This window comes from Orycteropus afer, unplaced genomic scaffold, assembly GCF_000298275.1.
Source record: "Orycteropus afer afer isolate SDZICR_OR568_19922 unplaced genomic scaffold, OryAfe1.0 scaffold00051, whole genome shotgun sequence".
In the NCBI taxonomy this organism is placed as follows: Eukaryota; Metazoa; Chordata; class Mammalia; order Tubulidentata; family Orycteropodidae; genus Orycteropus; species Orycteropus afer.
Window position 1 is genome coordinate 11,485,106 of NW_006921638.1, and position 16,233 is coordinate 11,501,338.

The 16,233-nt window shown below is 40.2% G+C and overlaps 1 protein-coding gene across 1 annotated transcript in view; it reads right to left on the reverse strand.

Annotated features, from left to right (window-relative positions):
• The window catches only part of FBXO33 (F-box protein 33), a 36,750-nt gene extending 22,392 nt beyond the window's left edge, over positions 1–14,358 (reverse strand). Inside the window, exon 1 of the mRNA XM_007938581.2 lies at positions 13,802–14,358. Coding sequence (XP_007936772.1) covers positions 13,802–14,358 — 557 coding nt within the window. The remainder of the gene's footprint in view (positions 1–13,801) is intronic.
• Between the last annotated feature and the right edge of the window lie 1,875 nt (positions 14,359–16,233).

The window sequence follows — 16,233 nt, forward strand, 5'->3', positions numbered from 1 at the left end:
ATATACCCAGCAAAACTGTCCCTCAAATATTAGGGTGAAATTAGGACACATCCAGATAAGCAGAAATTAAGGGAATTTGCTAAAACCAGACCAACCTTACAAGAGATGTTAGAGGGAGTCTTTCAGACAGAGAACCAACAACAGCAAACAAAAACCGATGACTAACACACATGATGACGTGACCCAGAAAACAACTCAGTTATAGATGTATCCAAAGTAAAATATGCTTATAACACTGGAAACAGGGTACCAGAGACATAAATTGGCGAATGAGGACAACTACAAACCAAAAAGAGGGAATAAATAGTGCGGTAACAAAACTTCTAAATGGTGAGGAAGTCAAAACAATTCTGAGACAGAACAGAGTGTTTTAAACTTGGGAAAAAAATAGTAAATCACAGGGTAACTTCAAAGAAAAATAATAAACCTTGGCATCAAAATAAATAAAAGGACAAGCACAAATATTTAACAAATATTAAAACAATAGCAATAAAGGAAATAACATGATTCATAAACAAAATGAGCTCAGGACACAAAATTATATGGAAGAATGAAATCAGCAACACCACACAAAAAAATAACAAAATCACAAAAAAAGACCAGATTTACTGGTCTGACAGAGCCTGGTGAGACCCCTGAGACTATGGCCTTAGTTACTCTTCAAGTCTGGAATTGAACTCACTCCTATGGCTTCCAGCCAAACAATCGAAAGGCATATGGGATGAACATTTTTATTAGGTAGATACACTCCTTAGAGCGATTAATCATGGGAAAATAGAAGGGCAGTATTTGCACAGGGAGATAGCTTGGGGGGTGGAAGTGTATGGGAGGGAAGGACATAGGGATGAGGTAACTACGGGGAGGAAGTGCGAAGAGAGCTGTTACACTGTGTGGAACTGCAGTCAAAGTCATCAAACAAAATGTGTATGAACTGCTGTATGGAAAATGAACTTGCTCTGTAAACTTTCACCCAAATCACAACTAAAAAAAAAATTTCTATTATTACTGACACGTATTTATTACTTGAAAATGCAGGGGAAAATTAAATTAACTTTACATAATTTTCAAGCATCTCTGGTGGCACAGTCTTTTTTGTTTTTTTTAACATAAATTTTATTGAAATATAATTTATGTACAGTGAAATACACAAAACTAAAGTTACATGGGTCATTTTTTTTTTTTTTTTTTTGCAGTGTTCCCTCCTCATCCGTCTCTCTGGTGGCACAGTCTTGAAAGTATTTGGCTGCTAAGCAAAAGTTCGGCAGTTTGAACCCACTAGCTGTTCCATAGGAGAAAGATAGGAGGCAGACTGCTTCTGTAAAGATTTACAGCCTTGGAAACCCAATGGGGGTTGCTATGAGCTGAAATTGACTTGATGGCAGTGAGTATGGGGTTATGTTACAAACATGCAATTTAACAGAAATTCTTTGTTTGCAGCAATGAAATGAAATCTTGCATAAGAACCAACAATGCACAAACTTTCATCACAGATGTAATTGTAGACATATTTTTGAAGGTGGAAAGATTCATGAGATCATCTAAGTCAATCCTCTCTATTTACCAAGGTGAGGAAACTGAAGAGAATGCAATGCTAAGTTAGGGTAGAATCTGGTGGAGAAACCTTGGTTTCTGACTTCCACTTAGTTCACGCCATTTCTTATAATTAAACTGGGTCCTTAAATACAATAGTCTTATTGAAAGAGACAGATAATAATGAGTGGCATGTTTTAGAGCAGTATATGATGGGCAATTGTGGGGAAAAAAATTTTAGGTCCTTATTTTTCTATTCAAAATGAAAATTTATTTGAGAGAGAGAGAAAACAATAATTCACTTAAAAACTTTGAAAACCAAAAAAAAAAAAAAAAAAAGGCAACTGCAGGGCACTTTTAAAATAATTAATATGGAAATCAGACTACAGACCATAGTGGGAAGCTAAGAAAACTGCATATAGCTTCTAGGTGGCTTTACTGTTTCAGATGGTAAAAGAAGGACTGAGAAGTCCATCTAAGTAACAACACTGGAGCATAACCTTCCAAACCAAGGCAATACATAGATGCCTCATTCTGAGGCTAGGAGACCACACTGGTAACAAAGGAATAGCACTATATAATCCTGATTACAGGGGAAATCTGTGATCTGAGTTTTATTTTAATCAGTTGATTGTTGAATCAGTAAGTGAACTTAAGAGGCAAACAGGATTTTCTCCTGTAGAATGTCAACAACATGTACTTGCTCAAAAGGCAAGTAACATAAACATATTGGGAAACGTTACAGTTGGTCAGCAGGTGTTTTCTTTCATTTTAATTCTTCAAATTAACTTAGCTTGGTTCCTATGGTAATATCAATAGGATATAACCTACTTTGCAAATCTGAAGATGTGTTGTGAAACAGCACAAAATCATCAACAATGTTGATAGTGAATCTTTGTAACACCTGCGAAAGGTCCTATTTGTCAAAAGATAAGGAGTTTTTTCAACTTATTTGTGTTTTTAACTGTTTTGAAAGATAATCAGTTCCAGACCATGGCTAAATCAGATAAATTAGGCACTTACAACCTAGAACTCAGTCTCTTCTAGAGAACTCAGTCTCTTCTAGTCTTTTCTAGTCTCTTAGTTTTTTGCTCAATTATTAAACTATGTGTTGTGTTCCAAAAGGAGCCCTGGTGGCTCAGTGGTTAAATGCTCAGCTGTCGCAGTTCAACATCACTGGCAGCTCCGATGTAGTCAGTTCTCTGTTAAGGAAATCCCAGACATCATTATCACTTCACCCTACATACTTTAGTATGTAGTTCTAAAAATTATGGACAGTTTTAGATGTAACTACAATGCCATTAATACAATTAACAACATTATAAATAATTCCTTTGACATCATCTGACAGGAAGAGTCTTTTTAACACTTCTATTTCCACTCCAAGAATCGAACACTCAGTACTTTAACCACTGTAATTTTTCCATATTGTTGTTGTTGTTATGCGCTGTCACGTCGGACCCGACTCATAGTGACACCTCCTTGGGTTTCCGAGGCAGTATCACTACGGAAATAGATTGCCCAACCTTCCTTCTGAGGAGTGGCTGGTGGGTTTGAACTGCCAGCCTTCTGGTTAGCAGTCAAGTGTCTTAGACACTTCGCTAAAACAAACTAAAAAACCTGTTGCAAATGAGTCTATTCTGACTCACAGAAACACTATAGGACAGAGCAGAACTGCAAGGGATAGCTTCAAGGTCATTAATTGAGAAGGGAGGGGATTCTACTTCTCAAAGACACTAACCTCCTGGGAGGGCTGCTGTAAAATGGATTAGGGTTCTCTCCATAGATGCATTCTTAAAATGATCAAAAACTCGAGAAAAAGTTGTCAATGTAAAATACGATTTTTTTTTTTTATGTTAAATGATGCTGTTGAGCAGCCTTTGAGTGGTTTAATTATTTCCACTTTAATGTGTTAGTCCTCAGGCAGCTTTTGAAGAGTTCACTGAAATGACAGTTAAGAAAATCTTTTTTTTGCCAAGCATTGAAAGCCTACCAGGTGCAGGCAGTGAAGACCAGCACCTGTTCTCATGGAGTCTGCATTAATACAGAGAGAAACAAGTAAACAAATGGAAGAAAGATATTATTTCAGGTTGTAAATATGTCATAACACGAAAACAAAGTAAATATGTCATAACATGAAAACACAAGATAACGATAAAATAAAGAATGACTGACTAGGTGACAACATTAGATAGGGTGGTCAAGGTAACCTCTTTAGAAGACATTTGAGTTGCAATATGAATGACAAGAGTCAATCACCTAAACATCTGAGTGAACAACATTCCAAACATGAAACAGTAAACACCAAGGCCTTGCTATCAGGTACTATCATCAACTTGGCTTCCAACTCATGATATAGTGGAACAAAATGCTGTCCAGTCCTGTATCATCCCATCCAGGATCACTGTGTTTTTCTTAAACTGATTTTGGGAAGTAGATGACCAGATCTTTCTTCCTAGCCCATCTCAGTCTGAAAGCTCTGCTGAGTATTATTTAGCATCATTTCAGCAACACAGTAACACCCAAACCTCCACTGATAGACAGGTGATGGCTGTGAATAAAGTGCATTGGCTAGGAATCAAATTCATGTCTTCTGCATGAATGGCAAGAATTCTACCACTGAACCACCACTGTTGACCTTACCTCACCAAGGCTTTAGCCCATACAAATTTAGCCAGTAGGAAAGAAACTGTGGTAGAAGCATGATGAGTGAGGGTGAGAACGGAGTCATGATACGCCAAGACATAGAGAGAGGACAATATGAGGTTATGTGAGCTTGTAAACCATGGAATGTTGGACTATATTCTTTTTTGTTTTTGTCCTTCTATAGATAAACCTTTCCTTAACTTTTACAATAATGGACTAATACAATATTTGTCCTTTTGTGATTGACTTATTTCCCTCAGCATAATGTCCTCCAAGTTCATCCATGTTATGCGGTGTTTTGCAAATTCTACATTATTCTTTAGTGTTGTATAGTATTCCATTGTGTGTATGTACCATAGTTTGGTTATCTATTCCTCAGTTGACGGACACCTAGGTTGTTTCCATCTTTTGGCTACTGTATAGTCTATTTATGCCATATATTAGGGCCCTTAAAATTGCCCCTAGATTTTCCTTGAGGAACTGTGTAGTTTTAGGTTTCACATTTAAGTCTTTGATTCATCTGGAGTTCGTTTTTGTGTATGGTGTGAGGTACAGAACTTGTTACAACAGTCCATTCTATCTTGCAACTCTCTTAACTTCCTCACCATTTAGAAGTTCTGTAACTACACAGTCTTTTCCCTCTTTTTTGTTTGTAGTTGTCCTCACTTGCCAATTGATGTCTCTGGTTCCCTGTTTACAATCTTATAAGCTCATTTTACTTTGGATGTGTCCATAGCTGTGGTTTCTGGGTTATGTCATCTTGTGTATTAACGGTCAGTTGTTATTTGCTATTTTTGGTTCTCTGTTCAAAGGACTACTTTTAGCATCTCTTGTAAGGTTGGTCTGGTTTTAACAAATTCCCTTAGTTTCTGCTTATCTGGAAATCTCCTAATTTCACCATCATATTTGAGGGACCATTTTGCTGGATATATAATTCTTGGTTGAAAATTTTTCTCTTTCAGGGTTTTATATATACCATCTCATTGTCTTCTCACTTGCATGGTTTCTGCTGAGAAATCAGAGCTTATTCTTACTGGCTGTCCTTTGTAGGTAACTTTTTGTTTTCCCATGCTGCTTTCATGATTCTATCTTTGTATTTGGTTTTGATGAGTTTGATGATGATGTGTCTTGGTGATTTTCTTTTGGGGTCTATCCTGTTTGGCGTTTGTTGGACTTCCTGAATGGATATATTCTCATCTTTCATCATATCAGGGAAGTTCTCCTCCAGCAAATCTTGGACAATTTTCTCAGTGGTTTTGTTTTTCTCTTCCTGTTCTGGAATTCCAATGACACGTAGGTTATTCCTTTCGATGGTATCCCACATGAACCTTAGGCTTTCTTCATTTTGTTTTGATTTTTTTTCTGATTGATCCCTTTCCAAAGAAGTATTCAGGTATTTGTCTTCAATCTCATTAATTCTGTCTTCCATTCCATCAATTCTACTCCTTTGCCCTTTCAATGTGTTACCTATTTTTGACAATTTAGTATTAATCTTCTGGATTTCTGTCTGTAGATTTAGAATCATTTCTAATTTTTTATTTTGTCATTTTGTTCTTGTATTTTCTTCCAAAATTCTTCTAAGGTCTCTTCTGTGTTTTCTTTGGTCTGTCTCTCAATCCTTTGAAGATACCTTAAGATAATTATCTTGAATTTCTTACTAGAGAGTTCCAATACTGCTTCTTCCTCAGGGATGTGTTCTGGGTCTGTATCCTGCTCCCTTGTTTCTACCACTTTATCCTGCTTCTTTGTGTGGACTGTGATGGTCTGTTGTCTCCGAGGCATTATGGCGTTGTTGTTTTTAGATCTCTGTTAACTGTTTGTGAAGAGCAGTCAAGGGTGATTCCAGCTCTTCTTGGTGGATTTTTATCATTGGCCTGTTAGTGGAGAAGGAGGTAGTGGCTGTGGCTCAGTAAGTGAAGTTGCAGGTGTGGGTGTAGTTGTGTCTTATGGGGACTGTTGTCTCCCACTCAATTAGACACAAATTACAATCAAATAACCTTCAAAAAACTTGTCTTGCAGGTCCCGAATGTCCTTGGGTTGCTGGAAGGCAGAACGTGTTTTTAAGCCCCAGGAATCTGTGAGAGTGCTGTCTCTTTAAATATCCAAAATAGTCAAGCTGCTTTTTAAACCTACAAAATGGCGGCACCCTCCGGATCGGCAAAAGTCCACAGCTCAGCCCACCTTTCTCTTCACCTTCTCCGTTTGTTCCCCAGCCACTGTGCACAGTCCTCCGTGCAGTCCTTGGCTAGCAGAGTGATTTTTAGGTTAATTCTCAAGTCCTACCACCATTCGGGAATCTCCAAACTGTCTGTGCCGTCAGGATCGCTGCCAGACCGCAGCTCCGTATGTCTCCTTTTTTGGTATTTTCACGCAAATTCTTCTGCTAGTTGGGGTTTAGTCCACTTCTATATGCTTCCCCTTCAAGGCTCAGGGGCCAGGATTATCTTTTGTGTCTGTGTTAACTGGGTTCCCTTTTCTTTGTTGAAGAGGGTCTGTGCAATCCTTCTGCCTAGTCCGCTATCTTGCTGGAACCCCTCAATATGGGACTATATTCTAAGAATAGAAGTGACTGAAAATTTTTTAGGAAGTGAATGATGTGATTGAATTTGCATTTTAAGAGAATCACTCTGGATTCTGTGTGGTGACTAGATTTTAAGAGGGAACAACAGAAGAAGCAGGGAGAAAAGTTGGGAAGCTGTTGCAGTAATCCAGGCAAGAGATAATGATAGCCTGGACTAGAATGTAGGCAATGGAGATGAAGAAAATTAGACGGATTTGGAAATCTATTCTGGAAATAGAGCCAGAAGGATTTACTATCTGGAGGTAAGTAGTGACAGAAAAAGGAGAATCAAATATTTTTCATCATTTCTCTGTAAAATGCATTCAGTTTTCTTGTCCTCAGGACTGTTAAAATTGTCTCTTAATAGCATGTTAAATAGTACTTTTTAAATGTTAATCTTACTTAACTGTAACTTTTGAATATAACCTCTGGGATTTGGGATTAATGGTAATTCTTGGATGGTAATTGAGTAAGTGCACTTGTAAAGCAAATTCTAGGAAATAGCTTTTAGTTAATAGATTCTAATAAAGCTAGTAAAGAATACTATTCTAGGTCAATAACTTATTTCTGGGTTGCAAAGCTGTGTTTGTTGCCCAACATGGTAGCCACTAGCCATATAAAACTATATAAAATTGTATTAAAAAGAAGTAAAATTAAAGATTCAGTTACTCAGTTGCACTTGGCACATTTCAAGTGCTTTATATAGCCATATGTAGGTAGTGTTTATCATATTGGACAGCATAGAATAGACCATTTCTCTCATGGCAGAAAGTTCTATTGGATAACATTTTTCAAAAGTATGTTTTTTTAATTGTCTGTGGTTCATTAGCATTTGAGAAATGGAAATAATTTTCCAAAGGCGGTTATGTGGATGTAAAACACAGTAGATGTTGAACATGAACTAAAAAAAATAGAACTGACCTGGGAGATTGTCATATAATTATGTAGATTTTAGCTCTTATCCATTAAAAAAGGAGGAGGGGGGATTGTCTTTTATGAACTACTTTATAGTACTGAGATTCTGTGTGTGTGCGCGTGACACTGGTTACCTTCCCCTTGCACTATAACATCTCACCTCCCATTTCCCTCCCCATAGTTACCCTTTCCCTGTGCCCTTCTTACCTATGCATTCCTGCCTCCTACCTTCCTCCCTGTGCAAATGCTGCCCTTCTGATCGCCCATGGCTGATTGTTTAAAGGAGTGCATCTTCCTAAGTGTAGTTGTTCAGCTTCTAGGCCTGCCTATTGTTTGGCCAAGAGTTAAGCCACGGGAGTGAATTCAATTCCAGGCCTGAAGGGTAACTAGGGGCCACAGTCTCAGGGGTTTCACCAGTCTATGAGACGAGTAAGCCTGTTTTTTTTTTTTTTTAAATGATTTTGAGTTTTGTTCTACATTTTTCTCCCACTCTATATAGGACCTCCAAATTATACAATGATGTGGACTATTTTAGCTTTTATCCATTTAAAAAAAGGGGAAAAATTGCTTTTATGAACTACTTTATAGTATTGAGAACTTTTTAAAAGACTCTTTTTTAAAGTACCAAGTTCTTTTGTATTTCCCTCTCCACAGCCAAATAGAATTAACAGTATTACTCTAATTTAAGGTGGCAGAGTTTTGCATTTTTCCAATGACACTATTTATTCCAGCAAAGAAATAATTTTGGATCCTCTGGAATGAAAAGAAACATACCAAAGTTACTGCAACAGCTGAAGTTTTCCAAATCTGAACAGGGAAGAGAGAACAATGTTATCATGCCCCAGCTCAGAAGTCTTTTAGGTCAGTGGTAGTAAACAGTCCAACAGAAATCCCAGAAAAAGATAAATGGTTTATAGTCATCTACAGTTAGACCTTGAGGAATATTAGTTGGGCTCACAGATGGTTAATACTGTTTTCTGAGAAATGCCCAAACTAACCCTCTGAATCTATATTTGTAGTGTTTTTTAAATCAAAGTCTATAAAAATTGTGACGGTTGTTTAATCTATGGGGAAATTCTTAGCTAAAAAGAAAATAAGACATTTGTTTTCACTGAAATTTTAATATATATTTTTAAGTTTTGTTACACTATGATGGAGAAAAATATTAAAAAATAAATAAGTAAGTAAGGCTAAGAGATGCTGGAAATCACACCTTTAAGGCATTCCCTATTATCTTAGACACCCTAATCCACTTCTGTCAAGTTGAATCAGACTCACAGCGATCCTACAGGGCAAAGTAGAACTGCTCCATTGGGTTTCCAAGGCTGTACATCTTTATGGAAGTAGACTGCTTTATCCCTCTCCTGTGGGGCGTGGTGGGTTCGAACCACCAACCTTTTGGTTAGCAGCCCAGTGCTTTAACCACTGCACCACCAATGCTCTTTTCTTAAAGATGGTAATCTAAAATGTTCAAAGACTATTTCATCTATTTTAAGATGTATTTTTAAATGCCCTTATCAGTTATTGCATCTTGGTAGAGTGATGGTGAGAAGACAATACAAAAGTAAGATCTGCTTCATTGCACATGCCCAATCACCAAGACCAAATCTAAGAATTAACAGATTTCCACTACTAAGACCACTACCTAGTTTATTTGTAATATTGTGGTAGCTTATATGTTGTTAAAATGCTGGAAAATATGCTACTGGTATTTCAAATACAAGCAGGGTCACCCATGATGACAGGTTTCAGTGGAGCTTCCAAACTAAGACAGACTAGAAAGACCCAGAGATAAACTCCCGAAAACTAGCCAATCAAAACACCATGGATCAACTGCATATTGCTCAATATTGTGTGGAAGCTGAGTCCCCTAGGTTGGAAGTCACTCAAAATGTCACTCAAAATACACAGTGGCCACAACAAGTGTACCAATGAACGTGAAGACGGCACAGGACCAGGCAATGTTTTGTTCTGTTGTACACTGGGTTACCATGAGTCTGACCTGACTCAACTACAACTAACAACTACTACTACTAAGAGGACATATACGCAGAGATGGTGATGAAAGTGATCAAAGATCAGTATGCATACACTTAGAGCTGTAACCCTGAATTTTAACAAAGAAATCAACCTCATAGAAAATATTGCCGGTTGTAATAGCCTTTCTTTATAAAAAGTACTGCCCAAATGGCAGCACTTCATTCAAGAAGAGTGTATGTAAAATATTCACATAGTCCAGAAAAGAATTAACCAGATGATGACAGTGTATCTATGGCTACCGTCTAGAGTAAGTATTTTTAGTGATGGAGTCTGTTACCTATCATCATAAGCCAAGCTCAAGCTCCAAGCTCACTGCCTTCGAGTTGGATCTGACTCATAGTGATCCCTCAAGTTTCCAAGGCAGTATCACTGCAGAAGTCGATTGCCCAACCTTCCTTCCGAGGAGTGGCTGGTGGGTTTGAACTGCCAGCTTTCCGGTTAGCAGTCAAATGCCTTAGGTACTATGCCACCAGAGCTCCCGTCATAAGCCATATTTACTATTTATTCTTGTGTCTCCTAAGAAGTCTGGAATATAGCATTTCAATAGAAAGTACTCAACCTGACAACCAGATCAAATCCCAAAAATATATTTCTAAATTGGTTCTTCGTAACTTCTAAGTACAATTTCCTGTAGAACAGTCACAGAAGAAATTCAACCTATTTAACCTGTAATACAGCTGAGTGAGTACTTTCTGTATTTCTGTTTTTATTTTTCATCAAGAAGAAAATTTTTCTAGGCCCCCTCTAAAGAAGGGAGCTCTGAACCCTGGAAGACTGCGTTTTAACCTCTAAGAGGCACTTCTGTGTCTCCTTGATTCTCATCAATTGTTCCTAACACTAGGCTATCAGTAAAACAGCTAACATCACTAACAGTAAATGTGCATCTGAAACTCAGAATCAAGTGAAACAAAAAGCCAATCATCCTTTCAAAGTATAGTACCCTTGAACAGTTTCCACAATTCAAGGTTATAGATCTTTTTTATAGTCCTTTTCCTGTGAGATGTGAAAATAACCGGTACACAACAAAATAACAGGCTAAATTATATAAAGGAATTCAGCACAAAGCCTGGAAACAGAAAGTTTAAGATCTCCTATGTTTCATAACTCCTTTTTGTATTTACAGAATGACAAAAATCAGAAAGCAAAACTCAATGTAAATGTAATTGTAACGTAAAGAACAATGTAAAAAGCTCATCTCCTCATTAGGAAAAAAAAACTGAAAACACTAATGATGTTGTTATATGCTATTATGGGTCTTCAATGAACCTGCATCTGTAGTTTAAGTAATTTTGAAAAGAAATAAGAGTAAGTAAGGCTTTACCAGAGTTATCAAATAAACAACTTGGTTGAAATCATTTTCAAATTCATTAAAACTCAGAGGAAAGTAGTCCCCTTTATGTTTTTAACATACATAATACTTTACATACTACCAGAAGACATTTTTAAAACTAAATGTGGTTAATTTATTTCCACACATGAAAGAAAAAAGTCCTTTGAAATATCATTAGTACAAATGATACATGCAATTATGCTATAATTTCAGACATATACAATGAATATGCTACCAGAGCAGCACAACACACAGCATCTTTCTTAAAGTAAACCAAAACCAACCCACTGTCACTGAGTTGATTCGACTTCCAGTGACCCAATAGGTCAGCAAAGAACTGCCTCATAGGACTTCCAAGGCTATAAATCTTTATTTGGAAACAGACTGTCACATCTTTCTCTCATGGAGTGGCTGGGGGGTTTGAACTGCCCAACTTTTGGTTGGTAGCTGAATCCTTTAACCACTGGGCCACCAGAGCTCCTATCCCTACAGTAGATAACAAGAAAGCCTTAACATCAATCATGACATTCTACTGTATTTATAGGGAGCTCTACTAAGGCACTTGACTACTAATCAGAAGGCTGGTGGTTCAAACCCACCAGCCACTCCTTGGAAGGAAGATGAAGCAATCTACTTCTGTAGTGATACTGCCTCAGAAACCCAAGGAGGGACTGGATGGCACACAACAACAACAACTGGTAGCATAACGCCTAAGGCACTTGATTGCTAACCAAAAGGCTGGAGGTTCAAACCCATCAGATACTCCTCAGAAGGAAGATGGGGCAATCTACTTCTGGAGTGATTTCACCTCAGAAACCCAAGGAGGGGTCACTATGAGTCAGATTCGACTTGACGGCACATTAACAACAACAACAACAACAACAACTGTATTTATATAGAAGGGATAGCTGACCCAGAAGGGCAGGAGGCATAGGGTGGCCTTATAGGCAGGTAAATTGGGATGTTAATAAAAATGGTAGAGGTGAAGAAAGAGGAAAGAGAGAATTGAAAGTGAAGATGTGTCACAACACTATTTTGTCTATAAGACATTATCTACCCATCCATACACCCAAATAGTTATTAAAAGATTTAAAAGAAAGTAGGCCACCCAAAGCTTCTTACTTGGAACCATATTAAGTGCTGTCAAGTTGGTTCCAACTCATGGTGCCCCTATGTACAACAGAACAAAACAATGCCCAGTCTTACAACATCCTCACAATAGTTGCGTAGGCACACATTTTTTTGGGTAGGTGTATAGAGGTGCTATAAGATCTTAAAACAGAAAAATCTAACTGGTACTCATGAATTAACCTCAATCTTTGCCTCATTATTAAGTGTTCAGTTGGACCTCAAGCCATATATTCAAGTCTGTGAGTCTCCAACCTGATCAAGACCAATTTACTGCCCCAACAGCCTCCTTTGCCAGCTAAAATGAAAGTAAGGAAATGGAATGCCTTGCTAAGTGAAAAGCTGTGGAAATACACAGGCCACTGGAGTGATGGAGCCATGCTCCAGATACAACTTGAAACTGTATTTTGATCTCCTGACCTTCTGACTTAAACAAAGAATTAAGGATATCTACTGTATGGCCTAGCATTAAACCAGGGCCTGCTCTCAACTCCTTTCAACATAACTCTGGCGTGTATTGCAAAAAAAAAAAGGGCAGGCTCTTACAGAAAAACATGTGTAACAATGTGAATCACCTGGTCCTGTTAAGTTTCAGTTTCCTTTCTATAAAACAGAAATAATAATCACTGTCCTGCCTAATTTACCAGTCATGGGGAAAAGAATCAAATGAGATCGTGAATGTCATAAAGTACTGTAAATCGCTAAACTATTATTACTATGCAAGTTGCTACTATGGTGTTATCCTGATACTCTACTTTGGAGGTTTCTTTTAAGTCATAGTTTAATTTAAGGTTAGCTGAAATATCCAGATACAGAAAAATTTAGATTAACAGGATTTTGGCGATTAGAAAAGAGAAAGGAAGGAAAACGCTGACTAGGATACTGGGTCAAAACATGGGACGTTAGTTCCAGAATTACAGTAAAATCCTGAAGCAAAACCAGGACTTGCTTACCTCTGCAGACAATCTCTTCCATCCCCCAAGCTGTAGAGTTGTTCTTTTAGGTGAATGCAAGTTGAGTACACAGGATGCATCGGGAGGGATTTTCAACCCTTAAAATCAATCTCTTTCTCAATCCCTTTAACTAACACTCCTCCTACTGTTTGGGCCTGGCCCAGTTAATCTAAACTATTCTCGCAAGAAAATGGCTGTCAAAGATTTTTTTTAGGTACAGTCTCGCTACTATGAGGCACCAGTAGCATAACCCTCGCCCCTCCTCCACCGCGAATTATCTATTTCTAATAAATAGGTCCAGGATTAGGAAATCAGGTTATGTTTTCTTTCTTCCAAGAACCACTCACAGGCCTCACCCTCCAAGCCTCAGCAATACCATCTGTAAAATGAAAAATGACGCCGCCTGTCAATTCTATCCTATAGCCACGGAGAAGATGAGACAGTGCCTGGAAGACATCAGGGGTGGTGTCTGATAAATACTGAGTTCTCCACTATTTAAGTATTAGGGATGGTCCAGGTATGCTCTCCCGCCTCAAGGAAATCACCCAGATAGAAATGACAGCCCCAGTCACTGAAGAATGCGACTCTGGCGCAGGTTGGTCGCGTCCGCACTAAATCTATTCCGGGGTGAGGTAAAGGAGGCCGACCCCGAGTTCTGAGACTGGGGGAGGGGGGATGAAGGGTTCAGGAAGAACCTACCTGTTGTTCCGGATGCTAATCAGCACGCACAGCACCAGCTCCAAGTAGGTGCGCAGCACTTCCAGCCAACGGGTTGAGAGCTGCAAGGCCTCGACTTCTTCCCCGCCAACCCCAGGGTTCGCGCCGTCGCCCGGGCCGCCGCCGCCACTAAGGTAATTTTCAGCGGCGAACTCAACGCGCAGCTCACGCACGAACCAACCGCATTTGCGCATAAGGAATTCGAGCCGGGGCTGCTCGGCGGGAGAGACGCGGAGGCTGATGCGGAGTTGGGGCCAGAGCGCCGGGTAGAAGAGGCACTCGCGCCAGTGTGAGCAGGAGGCCGAGGCCCGCAGCCGGTCGGGCGCGGACAGGAAGGAGAAGATGTGCACGATCAACTCGCTGGGCAGTGACGCGGCGCCGGCCGCCTGCCCGCACAGAGCCATTCGGCCTCGCCGCCGGCTGCCGGCCCCCGGTCGCCCCCGCAGCCGCTGCCGCCGCCACCGCGCCACCCGGGCGGCTGCGGCTCGGGTTCGAGTTCCCGGCGGTCGGGGCTGCGGCACTGACAAGAACAACAACATCAATGACAAGGAAGAAGGGGGCGGAACCGTCGTGAGTCTCGGCGGAACCAAGTGAAGCACCAGGAGTGGAGAGGGAGAAAGATTTCTGCGGGGGCGTCCTCCCGATAGCTTGTTTCTGGCTTCTGAAATTCTACTCACGCGCGTCCGAGGGGCTTGCACATTCAGTATTTCCAAAACACTTGCCTGTACTGTTTATGGTCCCGAAGCAACAAGATTTAGTACAGAGAACCGCAATCCTCCCCGCGCCGGGAGGCGGGGACAGAGCAGTGGTAGGCGCTGAGTTTGACGTAGCCAGCGATGGGAGGAGCCCAGCGTTGACGGGCGTGACTTCCGGAAGCGGGGAGCGGCTAGTTGCCGGTAGGGAAGGGAGTCGCAGCACGTGACCCTTGACGCACGCAGACCAGAGCGGTTCCCTCTCTGGGCGCCCCCTCCCGCTTTGTAGAGGTTGCTGCACGGGATCCGATCTCACGCTCTGTTAACTTGGGTTATCCGACATTGGAAGTGGTGGAATTCGGATGTACTGCGCGGAGGGTTGACGCCTCTCTTTAAACTTTCTCAGTTGTGGAGCTGAGGGCTCTGAGCCTAAGTGGCAGCATGCAAGATATCTCTCAGCGGTTCCCTCGCTTGGAGTATTAAGAATTTCAGAAAGTGCGCCGCTAGGGAGGGGGGTGGTGGGCGGATTTGAGGATTGACTAGGACCGGAAGTGCCGGGAGAGAACCGCTGGGAGGGTCGAAGGAGCCAGTCAGTTTGAAAGTAGACTTTCCCCTGGTCAGACTCGGCAAATGGATTTCTGCGCACAGCTTGGTGTGTAGGGAATGAGCGAGGACAGCGCCGCTCTTCAGATTTAGAGAGAGGAGGGGAAAAAACGGCGAACGAGACTTATCAACCCCTTCACCAGCTTGAGGGAGGGTCTTAGGTCCAGGTACAGAGATTTGAAGGCCCTTGTTGAAAAGGCGCTGGTGATGGTAAAGGTTTTCTTAAACGTGGTATCCCTAACTTGAGAAAGAGATTTTTGAAACAGCGTTCCTTAGCTTTATGGGTAACCTGCGAAATAGTTAACTTTGGTCGTAATGGTCAGTGAAGTCAGAAAGGATTAAGTGATTTATGTAATAATTGAGAATTGCATTGGGCTGCAAACCAAAAGGTCTGCAGTTGGAATCCACCAGCCTCGAAGGAGAAAGATGAGGGAATCTGCTTCTGTAAAGATTTACAGCCTTGGAAACCCTATGGGGGCAATTACACTCTGTAGGGTCGCTGTGAGTCGGAATAGACTAGCAATGGGTTTGTTTTAATGAGGCTGCTCCTTCAAAGTTGTAACTTTGATCTTGGAATCGCCTTGTTCTCTTATGGTAAACTCCAAGAAGTGGTTCTACTAGACACTTTAATCACTTTGGTAGCAAATCTCTTATTCGTGTTTCTTTGATACCTTTTGATGCATTACAGTTTGCCAAACAAAATTGAGTTGTTACCTTTGCTTCTCTTTAGCGCAGTACCTTAAACCTATCATATTAATGGTAGGGCACTTCTCGGAACCCCTGTGTATAAGACTACTTTCTATGTAGGTATTATAGTTTATTTAATGAACATTTAGTAGAAGAAGCAGTGAATTAGGAAGTTGAGACTGGTATTTTAATTTTTTGCGTATTTCCTTAAACCGTTGAAATATTTTCAAGTGAACCATAGGCATCAAGATCTTTCCACGTCTAAATACTTCAGTATGTCCCTCTACAAAAGCATATTCCCACATCACAAAGATAACATTGTACTTGGCAAATCATTTCTTAGTATTATCTAACATTCCAATTTAAATATACCCAGTTATCCTCAGAACGTCCTGCAGAGCTGCTTTGTGCGAACTGGGATCCAATTAAGCA